Here is a 22,197-nt window from a genome sequence, read left to right on the forward strand (position 1 = left end):
TAGGGAATCTACTTCTACAAAAAAAGGGAAAGTGGCCTGACTAGGTCATAAAAAGCGATACCATAACATTATAACACTAAACCATTGTGACAGCAGCAAAAAAAAAAAAAAAAAAGTACTCAAGTAATTCCTAACTGATGCAGGCTTACAGCAGATGGCCTAACAACTAGCAAGGGGCAGGCAGCATTTTACACATTTTAACACTTAAAACTTAGAAAATATTTCAAACATTCTTTGATATAAGAGTGACATTTATTAGGTCATAAAGGGCCCTTAGGTTAGCGGCTTATTGGAGCACATCCACTGTGACATCACATAAGGCAATTGAAATGATAGAAGAGTAAAAATATCTAATCATTTTATCTGCTAATTGACTGGCAAACATAGATGACCTATCAGCTGAATAAGGGAAGACAGCACCTTACATATTTAACAATTAAAAACACAAAATTTTGTATTAATACAAATGTGGCATCAGATCATGTGTTTCTTCTCAGTTCAAGTAAAACGGTAGTACCACGAGCTAGACTGAGGAACACTTTCCGTGTTGTGTTCTTTTTTTCGTTATGCTCAAGAAGTTCAAGTTGCCTCTGCATTACAATTCTAAGAAATGAGAGAGACCTGATTATGCGATAAAGGGCACTGGGTTTACTGGGTTATTGGAGCACCGCCTTTGTGACACCACAAACAAACAGCACTTGAATCGATACCAGTCTAACCTGCTAACAGTCTGACCAAAATAGACATTACATGCTTAAATGGTTCTTCAGATTCATGGAACGTGTTATGGTTCTATATAGCACCAAAAAGGGCTCTGCTATTGTTACAATATCGAGCTTGCAACGATAGCAGAGCCCTTTTTGGTGCTATACGGAACCATTTTAACAAAAGTTCTATAGGAACACGCAAAGAACCATTTAGGCATGAAAAGATTCTACATAGAACTCATGGTTCAAACTAGAACCGTTCTCTTCACTGACGAGCCCTCGAAGAGCCATTTTTGAAGAGTGTGCATTGTGGGGGTGACTGCATTAGGGGACGAACAGTGCACTGGGTGCTATTTCTTCATCAGGTCACCTCAGAAAATGGATGAATCCCCGGATAGTGCTCTAACCCGCGCAGGGACCAGTCTGAAACATACCCGCTGCTTCTTAAATCGAGACAGTCACACGTGTTGGCGATGGTTCAGCGTTCTGTCGCAGGCACACACGCGAGAACAGCCACAGTGTTTGGCCAGGGTGGGCTTCCTTACAGTACTGCATTTCTTCGTTATGTTCGCTCGAGCTCACGCACGTATCTCTGTGTCTCCGTCTGACCGGCGCACAGTGACCGCTGCCCTGCTGTTCGGTACACTATGAGGAGCTGAATGCGCCTCTGACGTGTCTGCTGAGAAACAGCGCAGGGCTCGGTGTGCTTTTGGAACAGGATAACACGTTTGCAGTGCTGAGTGCAGCTCGGAGTGGCTTCTTCTGTCTGAGAAGGGACCACCGAGAATCCTCCCTCCCCACCCGCCCCGTGCGCCACTGCTCATGCGCTTTAAGTGATGGACCATGGAGAGATGCTGATCACACCGCCGTGCTGCGTCTCTCCAGGAGCTTTTTTCGTCCTGCTTCTCCTCGCACTGCACCATGCCCGAGCCTGATGGACCTCTCTGCGAAATGGCCATTGCGGGAGGCTCGCAGTGTCTCGAGGATTGTACCAAGGCTGCCGTCGTTTTCTTTACGTAATCTTACAGCCACTACTTGCGCGTTTTGTCCTCGGTCGCTTCGTCTGCGATAGTGCTCCGCTGTGGGTGCGTTTTTCTTTTTCCCCCTCTCACTCCCGCTCAGAACAATCCAACATTCCCCCTCGGCGTTCCTGCTTGGCTTTTGTTTTTGTATTGGAAAGGCATGCCACGTTACTGTGATGTGCAGTGGATAAACAGAGCTCAGCCTGGGGACTGCACTCTGGCAAACCTTGACATATCCTGATCTGGAGCTAAACACTGAAGGTAATGTAGGCCTACCTGTGTAATAGGCTGCTTTATAACGCTGTGTTTACATGGGCGCATTAAAAGATGGGACAGTGCATACGGGAAATGGTGCAATGCAACACTACTGTCTTGGAGCACTAGAGGCCATAACATCTCACCTTTACAATGAGTTTTGACTAGGCAAAACTGTTGCTGATGCTCCACTGTGGAATTGTTTTTTTCTTTTTTTTTATAAAGATTTATCTGCCATGTGTGTGCCTTAATCTGTCTGAATGAATGCCTTGTTTGTAAACCTGTTATTATGCATGCATGAGCGAGACGCTTGCCAGTCTTTTCACTGGCAATGTCATAAATGACTCATGCTCATTTTTATGACCGTACTACGTGCTATTGATGAACTCCCTTAGTTTCAGCAATACTTGAGCTGTCTTGTTTTTGTCTCTGTTTCAGCTCCGTTCAACTGAGCCTGCATAAAGAGGGATTTATAAAGCAGAATCCAGATTCTCACGGTTTTAAAACCATTTGAGAGAGTGGAAGGTATGTCATCCTCTATGGGACTGTGCATCAGGTGGACTGTCTGTATGTCCCTGGTCCTTCTACAGATGCCAGGGACTGCTGGCTCAATAGTGAATTTCCACAAAACGTGCATATGTGCCAGTAACATTGTGAGCTGCTCCAAGATGAACTTAACCACCATTCCAACGGAACTGCCCAAGTACACAGCGGTGCTTGACCTGAGCTACAATGACATCACACGGTTGCGGGCAGAATGGACCACATACAAACTCCCCAAACTCCACAACCTTTTACTGAGCCACAACGGCTTGAACTTCATCTCCACGGAAGCGTTTGTTTACGTCAGGCAGCTGCGCTACCTTGACCTTTCCTCCAACAGCCTGCGTCAACTGGACGAGTACATCTTCGAACAGCTGGGGCAGCTGGAGGTGCTTCTACTCTACAACAACCAAATCTCTCAGATCGACCGCACCGCCTTCTCGGGCCTCAGCAACCTGCAGAAACTCTACCTGAGCCAGAACCAGGTGTCCCGCTTCCCTCTGGAGCTGGTCAAGGACAAGACGCGGCTGGAGAAGCTGAGCTTGTTGGACTTGTCTTCCAACCGGATCAAGGTACTCCCTGTGCAAGATCTGCAGGGCCTGCCAGCCTGGATCAAGAATGGACTCTATTTCCACAACAACACTCTTATCTGTGACTGCGAGTTGTACAAATTGATGGCTCACTGGTACATGCGACGGCTGAACTCAGCCGTGGACTTTAAAGACGACTACACCTGCATACCACCAGGGTCTGAAAAAAAGCGCATTTTCGAACTAAATCTGCACATGAACTGCAGCACGTTTAACGAGTCAGTGGAAGAGGCCTTTTTGGAGCAGAACCTGGTCCTCAGTTGTGACACCCGGCATCGGTACATGTCCAAGACGTGGATGCTGCCAGGCAACGTAGTTGTGTCCCCTGGCAACAACAACCAGAGTGCATCAGTTCTCCCAGATGGAAACCTGGAGATCCGTTCTATTAAACTTGAGGATTCTGGTCAGTACACTTGCTTTGCTGTGAGCGAATACCTTAATGAAACCCTGTACGTTTGGGTGAAGGTGCATAACTTCACAATGAGCGGACATGGCGATACCCTCAACACAGCATACACGACTCTGGTGGCCTGCTTGGCCAGTGTAGTCCTGGTGCTCATCTACCTGTACCTGACCCCTTGCCGCTGCTTCTGCTGTCCAGGGCAAGGCAAGTCTAAGAGCCATCATGAAGACAGCATCCACTCCTCCATGCTCAGTGCCACGCCAACGCATGAGGATCTGGCAACCAAAGCTGAGCTCAGTAGGCATGTTGCCTTCATAGACCCCAAGGACCTGCAGGGCCAGAATGGGAAAGTGAACCCCAATGGGGAAGAGGAGCTGGACGAGGAGGCTAGGCAGGGGAAAGGCAAACGGAAGAAATCAGTGGCGGACTCCATTAGTTCAGTCTTCTCTGACACACCCATTGTGGTTTGAGAGGATAGTGTCCAGTGTTCTGGACTGGGAGAGGCCTTCTGTTGTGGATGTATGTCGTAAGAGCTTTATCCAGAGACACTGAGCTGTTGTGACTTCCCTGGGTAAAGAAAGTGACAGTTTGCAACTTTGGCCGATGAGCTATATAGTGTTATATCACTTTTCTTTGTGAGTTTGATAAGGACAAGGTAGAAAAAAACAACCTTTCCAGCATTTTAATCTGTAGCATTTAAGTATATACTGTGAAAAGGTCTTGCCATGTACGGTAAGTGGACTTGATTGTTGAGACATGGGGAAGCAGATGGGAAAAAAGATGAATTTCTCCATGAATAGCTACTGGAAAGCCTTATTATTCAATAAGAGATGTTAAAAGATAGATACATCCACTATATAATCAAGTCATAAGCATGATTCTTACAGACTGCTAATGTTAAGAATATAGCTTTGTGCCCTATAGCCATTAGTATAGGCAGTATTTATTCTCTCCTTCCCCAAATGCTAACTTACCAGCATCACCACGTTATATATAGACTTCAGTCATGAGTCATTGCTACAGGAGTGGCAGGCCATTACGTTGAAACGGCATTACGTTGAATGCTGAATAGTGATGGGGGGATGTAGCAAGATTTGCATCTGCTTTTAGAAATTCAACACCTTCTAACTTAAAGGGAAACTGTGGAATCTTAGAAGGAACACATCCTATTGAAAAACTTCAGCCTGGGTCAATTTTAAGTATAGTAAACGTTGAAAAAGAAGAATTATAACTGCCACTTGTCCATTAGAGGAATAGAATAATCCCTATTACTTTGGTTATTGTTTATACAGTGAGGAATCATGTGTACCAGAATTTAGTTAGCTGGTTAAAATTAAGCCAAAGTTTATTTCATTGCATTGCAATTTCAGACACTTGCAATAAAAGCCCGGTCAGGAACTGTTGAAACAGGGTTACAGCTCATGAGCTTTCTAACAAAAAGCTCAGTAACCATATGTTTTAGTTGTACGCCAGTCTGTATCGTCCAGTCCAATGTTGTTGTTGAAAGTATGGTTTGTTGTAGCGCCAAAAACTGGAACTGAGCTGCCAGCCACCCCATTTGGGCTTTAAACATCACCTTAAATTGATGTCAGATTAACAATAGCATTGCTTTTCATCTGCCGCTTAAGAGTAAATTAAATGGCTGTGTTGTATGCACTGCATATTTTAATCTTTAAACAATGGCTCCTAATTACGTTACGACTGCCATTCTTTCTTAGGAAATCAATTATATGCACAGCGTTATTTACATGAGGCTGTCTGTCATGACAATCGGAGAGGGATACATTACCTGAATGCTAATAACCTCTTTAAATAGATTAAGGCATCGCTATTGCTTGTCTGTAGTAAAGAAAGCAACGTTCCAGGATTCAGAAGCCAAAAAATGTTTTTCAGACATCTGGTTCTCAAGCCTTTTCTCGAGTTCAGATTTGCATATTTTGGTGGCTTTTAGTCATGGCTGAGTCATCCATTGTCGGAATGTTTTCTAAATGATTGGGACAGTCTCTAATTACATCTTAGACCCCTAGGGCTCTTTGTAATCTTGATGAGAAAACAAAGGCCAGAGACAGAGTGGGGTGGGGGGTGTTGGGACAGGCGTTTGTTTCATTCCAGAACCAGTGGTAATAATCTGAACAAATTTTTTGGGGTGAATTAAGATGCAGTTGTTGGAGTGGTTCAAGTCCAAGATAGTGGTGCATACCAATGGTGCATAATGGTATTGGCGTCATATCAGTAGATATTTGCTTAAAAATGTCACCTTTAGACAGACGTTTCGATTTAAGTGACATTTCAAAACAATAGTTGAAGATGTATTTATTGTGCTTCCTATACATTTTATACAACCATCTACAAAAAGCTAGATTTCTCTTTATGTTGATCCATACATTTTATAAAAGTTTATGTAACAGCACGGGCAGATATATACATCAAAATCTTGGACATTTGCGTTGGCCTACATTTCCCATATCAGTGCATTTCTAGTGTATACCATTTCACTGAAGTCATATTATTTATTTAGGTGTAACCTATGTGCATATATGCCTATATATGCATATGCATCAATTACATTACAGTCCACTGACAGTATCCTATATATATATATCTATATACATAATGATGCTATTGGACAAAAATCTTGTACCTTCAAAATGGTGACTTTACAGAAGAAGGAAAAACAGTTTTAATGTAAGTCAATGTAAAAGTCATTTTGGGCCATTTCTGTTGGTTCACTCATCCTGAAATTTATACACAATATAAAGGGCATCAGACATTTTAAACTGTGTCAGAAACTGAAAAACAGACAAAAATGGAGAAAGTTTTGTTTTGCCAGTGACAGTATGCAATCAATCGCAACATATTTCAAAGACAGTGTTCACAGCTCCCAGGAGGCTGTGACCAAATACTATTCAGCAGTCAAATAGCAAGTGGACTTGACTCAAATTTTTAGATTAAGATTCAAGAAACCCATTGTACAAGCAGGAGCATGAGCGATGTCCTGACAGTCCAAAACAAATAAGAGAACGTTTGAGAACATTGGCATGTCCTGTTTTTTAGTGTACTGGTGCAAAACACACACAGTCCATGTAGCATTCAGGCGTGACACCTTATAGCCCTATCCCAACACCATTAATAATTAGGGTTCTCCAGTTTCCTATTTGCTCAGACGGACAGGAGACAGAGCAGATTAGAGTGGCATGGCAGCCAGATCAAGCTCACTTTCACCCTGCTTGTCTTTTTGGATGGAAAGTAAAGGCAGGAGACGCATCTCTGCAGTAATAATAAGCAGAGGACAATATCAGTTGACAGCAGAGGAATCATTTTTAGTACAACTTGTGTAATACGACACTACCAATACAATGTTTCATATGGAATGTTCTAAGTCAGATGTATTTTTGATCCAGTTTTCCCAACATACGTAAGCACATCTGGGTGCACAGTATTATCTCAGGGAAGAAGTAATGGAAAATGAGAGCAGCTGTGATGGACAGTGACAGGCAGTGGGCAGTTTTAGGCCTTTTTAAATGCCTCTTCAGCTGAAGCCAAAATTCTGTGACGAGTTGGGTGTCCTCACCATCTTGATCTCCATGGGAAGAGTGCCAGTGTCTCAAAAACACGCTTCACCTGGGCGAGAGACATTGACAGCCAAGTGCTTTCCCAAGCAAGATCTAGTGGCCCTTCAGCCAATGTCATGTGTTGTCATGGAGTATCAGTCCTTGGGTATTCTTAGGTGGCAGCAGTATTCTATTATTACTCTCTGTTCATCATTCGGCATTTTATGGACAGTACATCTGTGCTTTCGTGTGTCGTTGTGCTGTTTGTTTACAGTGTTTGAGACAGTGTTTTCTTAACCAGCGAATCATCTTGTCCATGATGTCTCAAAAGGCTGAATTCCTTGTTCTTCTATCAGCAGTGCCCCAAGCCTGCTCCTGGAGATCTTGCAGCAGTAGAAGTAATTGAGCAAAGCTGGCTCTAATGTGAAGATACTCCTAAAGAGCCTGATTAGGTGGATCAAGTGGGTCAAGACTAGAATGAATTTTTTTTCAAAAAGCAGATCACCAGGGGTTTATCTGGCATCCTTCTTCTTTATATATTGTGTTCTTTATGCAGTTGTCTGGATTCCAGTTGTGACACAAGATGTTGATTTTATAATAACATTATCTGTAAAGGCTGTTCCTGTCATATGATATTGAAGATATGTTTACAGTACGTCTTCTCACTTTAGGTCTGTAAACTAGATTTTGAAATTAGTAAATAAAGCAAACTTCACTAAGCCATCAAAAACTGTACCTACGGAGGCAACAAAGCACTGTATTATAGAGTAGTTGGATAATAAAATATGCTCTTCTTCAGGAATACACTGTTATATTTAAAGAGACATTTTTAACACAACCTTAGAGAATTGCCTTGGCTCTGCTTTACATTACTAGCCTCTAATACCTTTGCTAGGATGATGTACAGTATGTAAGCACACTAGAATTTGTGTATCAGCATACATCTTCCTTACCTACTGCTTTAATATTGTGTGTCCTTTCCTTTCGGCAGGTACAATGTATGTATGTAACAAGTATGCACTTTTTCACTGCCTTCTCTGTATGTCCAATATTAGTTTATCTTATTTAGTTCTGGGTATTAGAGACTATTAATTGAAAGTATTCATGCCTGTCCATTGTCTACAAAGGGACTTCAGTCCAGCGCTGTGCTATAGTCAGAGACCACCCTTTACTTATTTAATTTCCAGTCAAATCTGCTATTAACTACAAATTATTCATTTTAGGCATCAAGAAGCAAAAATTGTTCCATTCTTTTCGGGAGAAGTGCTTTCAAAGAAATCTGCGTTTTTCCAAAGTTTCCATTGTTCTGAGAACACCCATTTCCTTTTCTCAGTAAGGGCTTCTTGACAGCTACGCATCCTTTTTAGACGACGTAACACTGAATTGTCTTCTCACAGTGGAAGTGAATTATTTTCAGATTTGAAGCAAGAGTGGAGCTTGAATTTCTCCTCTCAAAGATGAAAGCTTTGATGATGGCAGTTTTGGTGGTCTACCAGGCCTTGCACTGTTGTTTGCAGTCCCACTTTCTCTAGATCTGTTAATTAATTTTTGAAAGGTGTTTTGGAAAATCCTCTTTTGTCCTTCTTCCTTATTCAAGTGTATTATCTTACATCTAATCTCCTAGAAATCTCTCCTGAAAAATGAATAACTTTTATTTAAAAGCTCTTTTGACTGGAAATAAAATAAATGAAGCATAGTCTGACTTTGGCACTGTACTGTATGTTTAGTAGATTCCAAATACACTGACCACATTTAGATCAGTTTGAAAAAAGCCTTTGCCTTTAGTTGTGGGAAAGACAGAAGAAAAAAGAAATAAATATGTACTTACTGGAACACTCATCAGTACAATGTGAATGTTATGAGGGTCATAGTAGCCTCATAGTACAGACATGGCCTATATGTCTCAGTAAGCATATTACGAGTGCAATATCTAGTAGATGCTGCATAATGTCGGTCCTGTATTAAAGCTAGAGAGGTCTTGCTGTAATACGTCTGTATGCTAGATTGTCTGCAGAGGGAGAGTTTGGTAACCGCATATGCCAGACCTGTAGAAGTTTTAATGTAGACAAATTATTAGACTGACAAATTCTGAAAAATAAATAAAAAGGTGACAGCTTCATTTTTGGAGTCAGCTTGCTTTTATGGTTTATGTTTGTCCGTCTAACTAAAAATCGTAATATCTTGCTGGTATATCCATATAATATTACACCTGTACTGCATAATACAGGAAAATGAACCCTAAGTGACCAAACCAGGCTCCGCCCACAAAAGCATTACCTCAATTCTTTTGTAGCAACTGCTTTACAAAATGTTGACACACACAAAAAAATTACCCTAACATTCTACCCTGTCCAGACCCATCACATGCATGCAAAATTATCATTAGAAAGTCAAGTATATAGAGAAAAACTGCAGTGCATCAATTCCTCATTAGTTTAAAAAGGACTATACATATTAAATTAAGCTAGTTATAAAAGTAATTATGAAGGAAAGCGTATGTGGGCAGAACATGGATAAGGCAAGCTTTTCTCATTTGAATTACAAGTTCAAGGTCACCTCCAATCACCTAACCCTAAACCAGCAGAACCCTCCAAAGGGCATCTGGACTGGCCTTGGGAGTGCTATTCCCAGTTCCCGTCTATCTGCAGTACAACACTACTTGATACTTAGGCTGGCACAAGAGTCATCAAATACCATCCACTATTGATAATTACACATACCGCATTTTGGTGAATAAAAATGTCAATGCAACTGCATTATTATCATAATTTAATGGCCCTTGTGTAGTGTAAAATAATTAAGTATTGTAAAGAGCTCAACTAAACATCACAGGAGCATGAAATTATACAACACTCATGAATAAATAAGTGAGGTATAACCTTAAATGTACAGGTACAGTCATATGCTAAAAAAACTTGAACACCCCAAATGACACATTTTGTTGTGAAAATAAGATAACACATTTACAGGGAACAAGTTTAAATATGGCATGTTTCTGCACATTTTAGTGCTCATCTATTTATTTGTTAATATAAAACAAAACCAATTATAAAAAGCACTATACTTTTTGTACAGGCCACATTTTATTTATTCATGTTAAATTCAGCAAATAGACAATAATTGTGGTAAAATGTGCAGAAATGTGTTCTCTGTACATTATGTCTGTAAATGAAACACATCAACAAAACATGTAGTTTGACAAGGGGTGCCCAAACATTCACATATGACCGTAATTGGCTTCATCCATAAATCAATACCCATAGGTAATTCACACAGGCATCAATTCTGATAACCCAAAATTAAATATTTATGCAGTTATAATAATTACTTCTACTGTAAACAAACGATTACAGATCACACGTGTCACACTCTGATGTCATAACCATGTTTATATTCCAATTGTTCAGGCCTGGTGACCACATGAGCCTGAACAAAGTGATGATGCATCGACATCTAGTGGTGAGAGGGGATGACTGCATCTTACAACAGTATGACAATGGAGAAAGGTATTCATTCAAGTGTATGGGATATTTATTTTATATTTCAACATCTGACATTGTTTAGCAGCATAAGGTAGGACTTGAGGTATTTCTATACTCACACACAGGAATTCAATTCATCCATTCACATACGTAAATTCAATGTACAAAATTCTCTCGCACACACACCCACACACACAAAAACATACACACTTACATCCTCCTGGGGTGAATTGCAAACGCTTTGAACGTCCTGTGCATAAAGTTTGTCGCAAAAACATGGCAGTAGGCTTTTAACTCCTGGTGGGTTTTAAGGCAGACTGCCCTTAGTGATGAAGCTTTGGCTGTTGGGAGAAGACAAAAGGTACAAGGTAAGAGGACATTTTAAAGGATGGTTTGAGCAAATTTACACAATTTACCTCTTACCCTCAATGCCAAGATATTTTTGGCTATCTGAGGTTTGCTTCTTTAGTTGTGCCCTGGAGGTACAAGGCTAATGTAGTGAACAAGTGATGCTGTAGAAGTGGCACAATGCTGGTAAAGCACTGTGTCATATATACAATACAGTGTCAAAAACAGCATAATAAGCTTGGACAATGTTTTCCCCAGATGCTCATATAATTACCAACTGGTCCATCTTCTAAAATAATAATAATAATTATAATAATAATGAATTTTATTTGTAACGCACTTTACATTTTAAGCAAATCTCAAAGTGCTAAAAATAAGTTCACTATTTATTATCTTCATAAAGATTAAAAGCCTTTACAGTTCTGCACTAACTATATACTTTGCATTAGCATGTTACATTGTTAACATCCAATGTTTCTCCATGTTTGTTTATTTAGAAACAAAAACATTGCCAAACTGGTGTGCTGACACCTTGCCTCTGGACAAATTCATCCATTTCCTCCATTTCACTCCCTCATTCATTTCCTCCAAGCATCTGTCTCGACTTGATGTTCAGGTGCAAAGTCATTATAGCAATAAAGATATGAAGACAATGGAAGACAATTTACAGACATCCTCTGAAGCCATTTTGATCGAGTTCTCTTAAAATACTCTTGCAAAGCAGCACAATTATGAGAAGCATAAACGATTTTTAAAAATGTTTTTTCTGTATGTTGCATGCAATTACACATTTCCACCAGAGAGGTCTTTAAATCCCAAAAACTTTCACAGTGTAGCTTCAGATTCTCTCAATACTATATGATAGAATATATGATATAAGCTATCGGCCCAAGGCTAACATACAAGCTAGTCTATTTGTGATTACTCACTGTCGACTGAGGAGTGTGTGAAACACTTAGGCATGTACAATGACATAAGCTTTCATTACTTGTTAGCGACATTATCCTTATAGTGCAACCTTGTTACACTTTAAATTAAATTCTTCTTATTTTAACTGTAGTTAACAAGGTGCACCCTAAATCTCTAATCGGGGAAGAGACAGTTTAGTTTAGTGAGGAGCTCACCTTCTGTGCATCCAGTTTCTTCTCCATACTGAGCGAGACTGGCCTTGTCTTGCTGTCTCTCCTCCAGGAGAACAGGCTGGAAGGGGAGTGGGAGGAGGATAGGCTGTTGGGTTTGGGGTGGCGTGGGGGAGGCTCGGGGGAAGAGGCACCGCTGGTCTTGCGTTTCCTGCTGGGACCTTTGTGATCGTGGCCAAGAGCCTTCCGGTGCAGCCCTGAGGCACCTCCACCATCATTAGAGCAGGATTCGGGGGGAGAGGGTGGAGACATGTGGGAAGGAATAGGGGTGGGGCTTTGCTTGGCCAAGCCCTGCATCTCAGAAACGTGGAGCTGTGGCTGCGGCTTACTGCCTGGCGAAAAGACGCCATTGATTGGTCCGTGAGAAGGGGAGAGGGATGGTCTGGAGGAAGGTTGTCGATCTTTTGGGCTCGAGAAGCTCCTGTTCTGGCCCGCTGAGTCTTCTTTCTGCGGGGGGGACTTCTTGCGCTTTCTGGCCATGGGGCTGTCCTGCAGCTGCCCAAGCCTGGCCTGCAGAGTTTGCTTGCTGGGGCGGCCCACAGGGTTCCGAGGTCGGCCGGGGCCAGAGACTTCGGGTGCTTTGGTCAGGGTTTTGGAGGGGGGCGTTCTGTTTGAGGCCCTAGGCTCTGATTGTCCTGAGGTGCTGGTGTCCCCAAGGGGACGCCTGGGGACAGAGGAGGTGCTAGTCCTAAGAGAGGAGGCACTCGGGGCAGGGACTCTGCTAGGTGGGCTGCGCAGAGCATTGTGGGACTGAGAAGCAAATGTAAAAGCTAATGGAGAGTGATGAGAGTGCAGCTCAGACACCTGAGGGATTTTCCTATGGGGATCAGAAATACTTTAGGAAAACCATGTAAACTCTAAAAAATATTACTTAAAGGAACAACTTGGCAAAAAAAATTATAATAATTTACACTATTTTCCCCTTTGCTTGTTTAGGTTTGTGCTGATGCTGTCAGGCTAATTGGAATGAGTAATGGACACTGATACCCCAGCAAATAGCACTGAGCAATTCAAGCTTACATCATCACATATCAAGTTGTTAAAGGGCACATGTCATGTGAAAGTTCTCCTTGCTTTTTTGACATTAGTTTAACGCAACATGTAACCATGTTTAAAAAGTTTTGAAACATACTGTTCACAGTCCAGTCCATACTATCTATATAGGGAAACTAAGATAAAACAGTAAATTCTGAATGAATTGTTTTTGTCATGTCACACAAATCAACAAATTTAGCCGACAGCAGTTTAGCCCTTCCAGTTCACACTGAAGTTATAAGGAGTGTTTCAGCTCAGACTGCATCTTGCATAAAGCAAAATACAGGCCAGCCCATTAGAACAGAGCTCATTTAAATATATTAGTCTTAAAGATGCAGTAAGAGAAACAACCTGTTTAGTTCTAAGGGACAAAGACAAGCTAGAAAATGAATTATCATTTTTTGTTACACAAAAATGTTGTAAGTGGTGCTCTTGGGGAAAAACTACAAAAAATTAAGATATGGGCCCTTTAAGTAATTTCAGTTAGATTAGCCCTTGTGTTTTCTGACACTAAATATTATTAACTAATAAATGGACAAAAGTATAGATAGAAAATAGGCTTCAAGATTGCTCATTTTACTGTTTTAGTGACACAACATAGTTTTGTTAGCGACATTGGCCCCAAAGCACCAGGGTAAAACTAAAGAAGAAAATTCTGGACACTAAACATGTACATTTGAATTCAGGGGAAATTTTAAAAATAAATCGCTTTTTGATGACTATTACTTCTAACAGTTTCATATCTACAGTCATATTCAAATATACAGTCATAGTCATATATTTGCTGAATGCAACATATTGTGGAGGAAAAAACTAAAAATGTGGTCTGTGCACATGTTCTGGCTCATTTCATAGTTCATGTTTTATTTCCCCACCAATATGTTAAATTCAGCAAATAAATGCATATTTTGCTAGGGTTGTACCCTGCTGAGGAGGTTTTAGCTGTTTTTCACTTAGAAAACCAACAAAACATGCTGTGCAGGGTTGTTCAAATTTTTTGCATAATACTGTGTGCACTTTTTTTGTACTAACAAACCTCTAACCCTTTAGTACGACTAAATCTTTAGTGCAGCAAAATCAGCCACTCTCAATCATACTTCTGTTACTAATTTCCACAGACACAGTCTACATCTTGGAGCTTCAAACAGCATGCTAGCCATTTGGTGCGGCTGGCTGACTCACTTCCACAGGTGGGCGCTGAGATGGTGCTCCACCATGGCACTGAGCGCAGAGCGCAGGTGGAAGAGCCTGCGGTCGAACGCCAACACGCTACATCCCAGCACACGCGCGCCGAAAGTACACAGCTGCAGAGAAAAAGCAGGAGAGAATTTTAAATAATAAAGACTACTGTTACTATTAAATTGTTTGGGATCAATGCATGCAGTGGATTCAATACTGCTAATGGTAGAGCACTGCAGCTGAACTGTCACAACCATTAACTGACAATTCATGTCTTTTTGTATTCAAGGTTCCAATTTTCAGGGTTTTTAAAGATTAAGTAAAATATAAAAATAGCATAAAGTGACCAGCTCACCCCCAAAGGTTTGGGGTGGCATGTGCTGGTGGGTAGATCTGTGGATTCTTCCTGGTTTTCACCATCGCTTTCCTCACTGGAGAGAGACATTGAATGAGGTGGAGGGCACTGGGCCGGTATGCCTTCTCTCTCCTCAGAGCACAGCCCCTGCTCTTCCACCTCCACACCACTCTCTGATGGAGTCCTGGACCAACCACACATGCACAACTATTTACAAATGTTCATCATTAACGACCTGAATTTTTTTCTTCTTCATGCAACAGCACTGCTTCAAACCTGAGAGAAACATAGCTGGCTATCTGCCGCCTGCAGGGCTGGGGCACTGGATCTCCTGTGGGGGCCTGAGGACAGGGAGAACTTTCTTCAGGCACGTCTCTAATCACAGGAGGAGCCCGCTCCCGAGCTTTAGAGCTCATTTTGAGTTCCAAAACCAGTTGATCAAAGCTCTTACTCCTCCCCACCACCTGTCTGCGCTGGTGGATAGAGTGAATCTAAGGAACAAGAGAGCACAAGCACAAGATATTAGGTCTTCAAACAGTTTAATGGGCATATATATATATATATATATATATATATATAAAAGAGCTTTTCCAGAACAGTAGGGCTACTAGTGCAGCAAAGAGGGGACAAGTCCTCTATTAAAACTTGGGATGCTCCGATCCTGACACCAGTATTGGGTACTGAGCTGATACCTTGCTCATTTACTCATACTCATACTAATAAAAATTCAAAGATACTGATGAAAAATTCTGATATCTGCTGATGACATAAGCCGAGTGTACACTACTGTGCTTATAAACAAAGACTCAGGCTGACAGTGAAGGAGGATCTGCTTACACAAAGAAGTGTTACTGACACTGTGCAGGTCGGATACAAAGTCACTGGTCACTTTAAACACTACGCTTTGACATATTCCCACCAAACCTACATTGTGTGATTTCAGACCATTTTTAAACACACAATCACAATCCCTTCGCCAGTTCGGATAAGGACTCAAAGGCTAGAAAAAAGGAGGCAAAAGAGATGACATTTCCTACCAAAGTGCATATATGCTGACTTTACTCTGTCTGGCTGAGTAGAATTATGTGGTATATATGTTAATGCGGTGATTTTTTTGTAAAACAGGCTGTAGACAGACTGTGGTGTCCTACCATGTATATACACGCCTGGCTTTTAGCACAGTGTTAGCAGTGCTGCTTAGTTTCTCTTTGCTCATTACTCTGCGTACAGTAAATTACTTTGAATGAAACAGCTTTATCTGAAATTGTTATTAGACAGAGCTGTCTGAAGAGGCTGTGTTCCATGCAGCATGATGGAGCATTTTTGTACAGTGTGAGTATATAAATCACAGGCTCTGTACATGATGGTCTGTTCACACCGAATGTGAGTCACCAGAGAACAGGATTTCTACAATCACAAAGGGTATGTCTGGATTTAGAGGACATTCAACTGCAGCTTAACCAGCCAAACAAAATACTCCAGACATAAAACTCCACAAGTGAACTCTTTGGATGACATTCCTGCTGTGGCTGTGATACAGATACTGTTGTTGAAAGAGACTGATCGGGGTTCAAACCTATGAAACATACTTTACTTACAGCTTTACTGAAGTGCTTTTCTGACATGGAACAAAACCCACTCTTTCCCACTGAAACGTAACTCAATCAAAGGGAAACAAAATAGCGTAGCTGGCTAGTGCACATCATAAAATAAGCTAGTTTTAATGATGTAACTGTTAAGGTACATTGCACTCATTTATACTTAATTTTAGGTCTCAGGTCTAGAAAACAATGGTATTGATGCATCCTTAATTTTAAAAGAAATGGTTGATCAGCAGGTGTTTACAAGCCTTTGAATATACAGTGCCTGTTTCCCAATCTCTGAATAAATCATAATTCATGATTTAAAAAAAAAAATTTCAGTGGTAAATCACTACTGATGTTATGATTTAGTCCTAGGCTAAACTTAGTGCATGTCCATCAAACTGGCCATAGTGTATAAGTAACTTTTATGTGAATTCCTCTCTATTATGTTTGCTCAGTTTGTACTTACATTACATGTAAGCAGCCTAGTGCAGAGTTTTTTTCTTTCAGGATCAAGAACTCCACAGTGCTTATCCAAGTCACATTCCTTCTCTTGAAAAATAAAAACACATACATTAAATATGTCTAATCTGACAAATGCAGCTTTACATCTGTTTTTGTTTAAACAATTATGTTAGCCAGCTGTAGCCATTTCCCTTAAAATGAAAAGAATAGTCATACTGGGAACTTTTTTGTAAGTTCTGCTATATGTCCTGGGTCCAGGCAGGGGCTTGTGCATGTCCGTTCCCTTCTGCAGTGGCTTCTCTGATGGAGGGGGCTTTTTGGGTGGTGTAGACCCCGGATGCCATGGTGGGTCTCGAGGAGTTGGTGTGCACAAATAGGGAGGTGATGAAGGGCTCCCATGGGAGAACTTATCAAGCTGCAAAATACTGCAAAACACAAACAGATAGAGGAAAGTTTACAAGAAAAGCTTTGCATTTAGGACAAGTTTAAGGGTACAGACAAAGAAATAGGCACTACAGTTGTACGCAGGTGTGGCCAACTTTGCTACTCTGCTCCTACCGGAGCAGTTCTCAAGCTGCAGAGGATGCAGGGGGTGCTAAAAAAGCTGCAGAAAAACCTCAGAGGTTTAGCAGATCTTAATTTTGCCAGTTTATTCAACATCAGCCATATCTCAAAACATGGTACTTTGTTTAACCCCTTAAAATTAATTTATATATAAATTTATATAATTAATTTATTTATTTATCAATGTAATGTCACAGAACAGGGCCACATTTCTAGTATGTGCAGGTCAGTGATAGCTGCGGAAGGTTAGATAGCTGGAGGTGGCTAAAAAAGGAAAAAAGGTTCTGGTAAGACATGGTCCTCATTAATGAAACACAGTGACTGGGGCATCAGGTGGGCAACGGGGAGCATAGTGGCACTTACTATCTGTAAAAGGAGCCTTAGACTAACACGTTTCAGAACTGATTCCCAACAGCATGCTTAAATAAACTAATTAATACCTGACATTCTATATTTATAATCTAGTTATTAGCCGTTCAGATTATTATCCAGGAACTACTATGAGTTATTCAGCAACCACTATAATTATTTGGTAACTACTATGAATTACTCAGTAAATACTTTAAATTACTCAGTTACTACAAAGAAATATTCAATAAGTACTTTATAAACAGTGTTCAAGTCAATGTAATTGTCAGTAAATGAAACGAGCACCTGCTGAAGGGTCCTCAGATATTAAGAGATTGATTCGGTTGAAAATCTTAACATTGGAAGTTTATCTACTGTTTTATACTAAGATACATTTTCACAAGTAAACTTATCTTAAAGATTCTGTGATGAACCCTATCTTACCATACATATGGTTAGCGATATATTCAGAGACTGTGTGCATGCCTATACTGGGCAAAGTAAAATGCATCAGTGAGCAGAACTGGAGTTTTCTATATGACACTGTGTTTTCTATCAGTAGATACAAGAGGCATGATGCTGCCTTTCTTGCTGGACACATTGTGAATGTTTCAGAGTTAGCCTGTGCACACACTACAAATGATTTGTTAAATAAGAGTAATAGTAAAGTGTAACTGTAATGTGACGTGTATTAAAATATATTTGCCTTTTTCTCCTTCAAAATGCCAGTTTGTGACAAAAACTAAAAATGAAAAACTACAAATTTGTGGCTTTGTCAGATTATGCTATTTACACATCAAAATAAATGAGACAACAGCATTGAGAAGTCATCTTCCTAAAGTAGATAAAAAGGCAGAAATAGCTACTTTTTGAATTAAAGGGTTAAACTCTCCCAACCTGGTTCCTTCTTTCTGGGCTTTTGGAGATTTGTTAATGGGAGGATGCAGTGGTGGAACTCGAGGGGGTCCAGCCCCTTGCTGCTTTCCATCCCTACTCTCATGAAGACCACTGTGCTGGGTGGGTGGTCGCCCCAGTTGTGGCCAATGTGGCGGGGGAGATGAAAGGGAAGAGTGGGGGCCACAAAGCTTGCTGAGGGGGCCATGGCGTCGCTCACAGTGCTTCTCAAAAGCTTGCGGCTTCACCACTTGCCCACAGTGGCTGCACACCACCAGGTAGAATTCATCCTGCGCTGGGCAGTGTCCGTATATGCACATGTCTGTGAACAGGAAAGCATATTTTAGTGTGTAGGAGGCTGAACGTTTATAGAAATTCAAAGAAAGCTGTCATGTTTGACAGGAGACACCACCTGTGTCAGTCACAAAAATGCTGTTGACTTAAAATTGATTAAGTGAGACAGTGACGGTCACTCACCCTCTTTTCTAAGAGTCATGGTTTCCAACCTTTTTTTCACATTCTTGCTGCACTCTTCCCCAGAGGTCCCTGAAAGGAGCAATCAAGGAGCAATGGATTGGAAATTACAGAGAAGATGAGAAGGCAAAAGTCACTGTGGTACAAAGTGTTTCTTAATTAAAAATGCTGCTGTCATTAACCTCAGCCTACGACGGGTGGATGTAACTTATTTTATTTGACCCACATTAACCATGGTGGCCGCTTGGTAGCAGAGGCAGTGTTGGCTGAGTTGGTTGATCAGTGTTTTCTTTCCCACCAGAATAAGTGGCCTAGTTATTCTGATGCATAATCTCCCCAACAATACTCGCGTGTAATGTGGATTTATTTGAAGTAAAGAGCCGTAAAGATGTTATTGTACAGGGGGGGGCATCAGTCTGGACATCATTTCAGCAGTCAAATACGGCGAGACACATGCTAATAGTATCAAACGTAGCATCCAAGTCAATATGCCTTTGGTTTTGTCCCTGGAAAGGTAACATCAAAGCGCAACGATAGCATTTGGGAAATGTTCCTCTATTGACACACAGGTTCGAGGACAAAACGTAAGGCAACCATGAGCCAAAGGACCGGCCTGTCAACAGGGTAGTTCTCAGTGTGAGTTCTCAGGGTAGAGCTCAGTGGCTTATTTGCCATGTTAGTTTGCTGGTCTGAGCTCCACCTTCACTTCCCGTTGTCTTCAATTCATTTTAGCTTACTAAGCTAGCTTCCACAGCCCATCTAAGCTCGGTTAGCATGGTAGCTAGCTTGCCAACTGGACCGCGTCCTCAAGCCTTCAGACGTAAAATATTAAGGCTCATACACACACGACAACCACAGCCGCGCCCACCTCCCTGTCCCCACACACACACATATTTTGACGAGCTGTCGTGTTTTTGTCAGTGGGCTAACTGAGCGCTAGGACCTGGGAGGTTTGCCGAAGTATTGCGCCGGCCGCGAACCCGAGCCGCGCTAGGACCCGGCGGGTCTATTGTTTGGCTCGGGGTGAATGGGTCCTGTCCGTTTTAAAGAAATGATGTTACTGTGGCCGTTAGACGCGCTGTCAGACGAGATAGGGTTCAGGGCGAAGCCATCACTCACCCTCCGGTGTGGAAACGTCGGCCTTATCTACCCAGGTGTTCCAGCTCTGCCCTACAAATTCATCAAGGATAGAAATCCGCCGATCTAGGGCAGCCATTACTGTCCAGCGCGCGCGCACCCCGCCACCATCGCTACAGGAGCGCAGCTGCGACGTCACTGCGCGCGTTCACGATCCCTGGATTTCATTTGTGCTCAGGCTTCAGTCTGCGGAGTCCTTCTGCTTCAGACCATAGAAACAGCTCTCCCAGCAACAGGGTTGTCACCAAACCAGTGTTAAACTAAACAATCACAAAACCTGACCAGTCCGGAGTTAAGAGCGAGATACCACTCATTTTCTTTTGATCCGACGACGAGTAATACAAAGACCAGCGTACACATGCCCGGATCTGTCAGATGGTGGCCTGGGTGACTGCCCAGGGGCACCCAATACAAAGGGGCACCAAAAGATTGCTTCAGAAAAGTGCATGGTTTAAAATGATTTTCGTCTGTTAACACTTTTTGAAACAATCATTTCACACACCACAACAGTCAGCCTGAAAAACTAGCCATGCAAAAAGCGTCATCATTGTGTGAATTTGACAGACAGCGGCATCTATGAGGGAAAAAGCATCTGAGGAGTTAACTCTGGTTCAGGTGAGACTTTTGTGAAGAATCCGTAGAATGAGTTTTCAGTAAAATCTAAGGCCTTTTCAGAAAACTCTTGGGGGGTTATAAGTGCCAAGGAGTATCACGGTGTTTGAATCGGGTGCTGAACATGCCAACACTGATATTTTTAAAAGTCAGCTTGTACACATATAAATGGTAATTCTGTGTGATTTATACAGTGAACACCACTGACTGTATCTCAAAAATACTTTTGAAAGCCTTTGCATTAATAAACTACCATTGTAGTTCCCATCCTACAACTTACAAATGTTTTCACTTTTCCAACATTGAAGACATCACATTTAATAAAAACATATCGGCAGGTTCACGGCCTAAAGAAAACAATACCATCAAAACTTTCACGTGAGGGACGATTCACAGAAAGAAAGGTCATAATTGAGTACTTCAGTATCAGGAGACCACTGTGGAACTGTGATGACCTTCAATGCAGAAGCAGCAAGAGGTCTCATTTCAAATGAAGTTCACATATGTTACAACTAAGCTGTTAAGGAATAGTTCACCTTTTTTCCATAAAGTGACACTTTTTTCAGTGTTCAGAGTTTTAATCCATTTCGATGTGATTTATTTTTGTCAATACACGCAAGATATGGCTAAACAAAACAACTTTAGGCTTACATAATATCTCCATTTTACTGCAAGACCAGATGAAGATAAAACACATGTACTCATGGGCTGATTGGTGTAGGTCCCCCAACCTAAGCATCAGTAAAATTGCCTCAAAGCAATGCAGTGGTTCCCTGCCTTGTTTGAGCCACAATTCACTTCCCTTGACTCACCCATGTTCCAGCCCAGGAGCTGATAGCAGCACAGTAACCAAGCACACAGTAGCATATCGCTTGCTGATCATAAATATCATTATCACATCACTGTCCAATGAAAAACAAGTATCTCCAAAATCAGGGTTGTGATAGCTACTGAAAAATGTGTGTTTAGCTACTTTGTAGCTACTTTCAAAGTGCAATTGTCAGAATGTTTGTGAATCTCCACCTGACACACCAAACAGGCCCAACTGACAGTGTGAACAAGACACTGCTTTTAATCATGTGCCAGAAAGAAATATACAATTGAAAAGCTGCCAATATACAAAAAGATCAGCAAAAAGTGTAACCAACCAACAAACCTACACACTCAAAGGCATTATATCCAACAAAATGTAGATTAAGTAAAGACAAAATAAATAATTTCAGGTTTTTCTTAACAAAAATCTAGAAAAATAACAGAATACAAACCAAACAACTTTGTGCAACACTGTCAACTCAACTGTTCCAATTTAAACATTTCAGCAAGAGCTGTAAGACATGACCTTCAAAGTCCTTTATTAAACTTCAGCAACACTTCTGTACTGTTAATAGTCAATTATGAAACACACGCGGCTCTTTTACGCCCTGTAACGGCTCCACAGCAGAACTACATATTTAGGTAAAATAACAATCAGCTCTGCTGATCGTCCCAACAGTTTTAACAATAAATGGTCT

The 22,197-nt window shown here is 41.3% G+C and overlaps 2 protein-coding genes across 3 annotated transcripts; one reads left to right on the forward strand and one right to left on the reverse strand.

Moving 5' to 3' along the window:
• The first annotated feature begins 1,150 nt into the window (after positions 1-1,150).
• On the forward strand, positions 1,151-9,190 carry amigo1 (adhesion molecule with Ig-like domain 1). The gene is made up of 2 exons (XM_017722006.2): positions 1,151-1,990; positions 2,423-9,190. Exon 2 carries the CDS (start codon positions 2,512-2,514, stop codon positions 3,988-3,990), a length of 1,479 nt encoding a protein of 492 aa, XP_017577495.1. The 5' UTR covers positions 1,151-1,990; positions 2,423-2,511; the 3' UTR covers positions 3,991-9,190.
• Positions 9,191-10,580: 1,390 nt separating this feature from the next.
• Positions 10,581-20,213, reverse strand: atxn7l2b (ataxin 7-like 2b). 2 transcript variants are annotated; one of them, XM_037535665.1, is made up of 10 exons: positions 20,057-20,213; positions 18,941-19,009; positions 18,467-18,785; positions 16,874-17,082; positions 16,662-16,744; positions 14,886-15,100; positions 14,610-14,793; positions 14,258-14,379; positions 12,026-12,857; positions 10,581-10,894 (listed from the first exon to the last, which is right to left on the reverse strand). In XM_037535665.1, the coding sequence occupies exons 1-10, from the start codon at positions 20,151-20,153 to the stop codon at positions 10,877-10,879; spliced, it is 2,148 nt and encodes a 715-aa protein (XP_037391562.1). In that variant the 5' UTR covers positions 20,154-20,213; the 3' UTR covers positions 10,581-10,876. The 2 variants fall into 2 exon arrangements, with proteins under 2 accessions (XP_037391562.1, XP_037391563.1); XM_037535666.1 differs by lacking the exon at positions 20,057-20,213 and adding an exon at positions 19,120-19,968.
• Positions 20,214-22,197: the final 1,984 nt, after the last annotated feature.

Source organism: Pygocentrus nattereri, chromosome 28 (genome assembly GCF_015220715.1).
Source record: "Pygocentrus nattereri isolate fPygNat1 chromosome 28, fPygNat1.pri, whole genome shotgun sequence".
Taxonomy (NCBI): Eukaryota; Metazoa; Chordata; class Actinopteri; order Characiformes; family Serrasalmidae; genus Pygocentrus; species Pygocentrus nattereri.

Coding starts and splice junctions, on each gene's coding strand:
- amigo1 (XM_017722006.2), top strand. CDS start 2,512: ATGTCATCCTCTATGGGACTGTGCATCAGGTGGACTGTCTGTATGTCC.
- atxn7l2b (XM_037535665.1), bottom strand. CDS start 20,153: ATGGCTGCCCTAGATCGGCGGATTTCTATCCTTGATGAATTTGTAGGG. Junction 18,786..18,940: donor CATGACTCTTAGAAAAGAGG/GTGAGTGACCGT, acceptor TCCTGTTCACAG/ACATGTGCATATACGGACAC. Junction 12,858..14,257: donor CTCAGCGCCCACCTGTGGAA/GTGAGTCAGCCA, acceptor TGATCCCCATAG/GAAAATCCCTCAGGTGTCTG.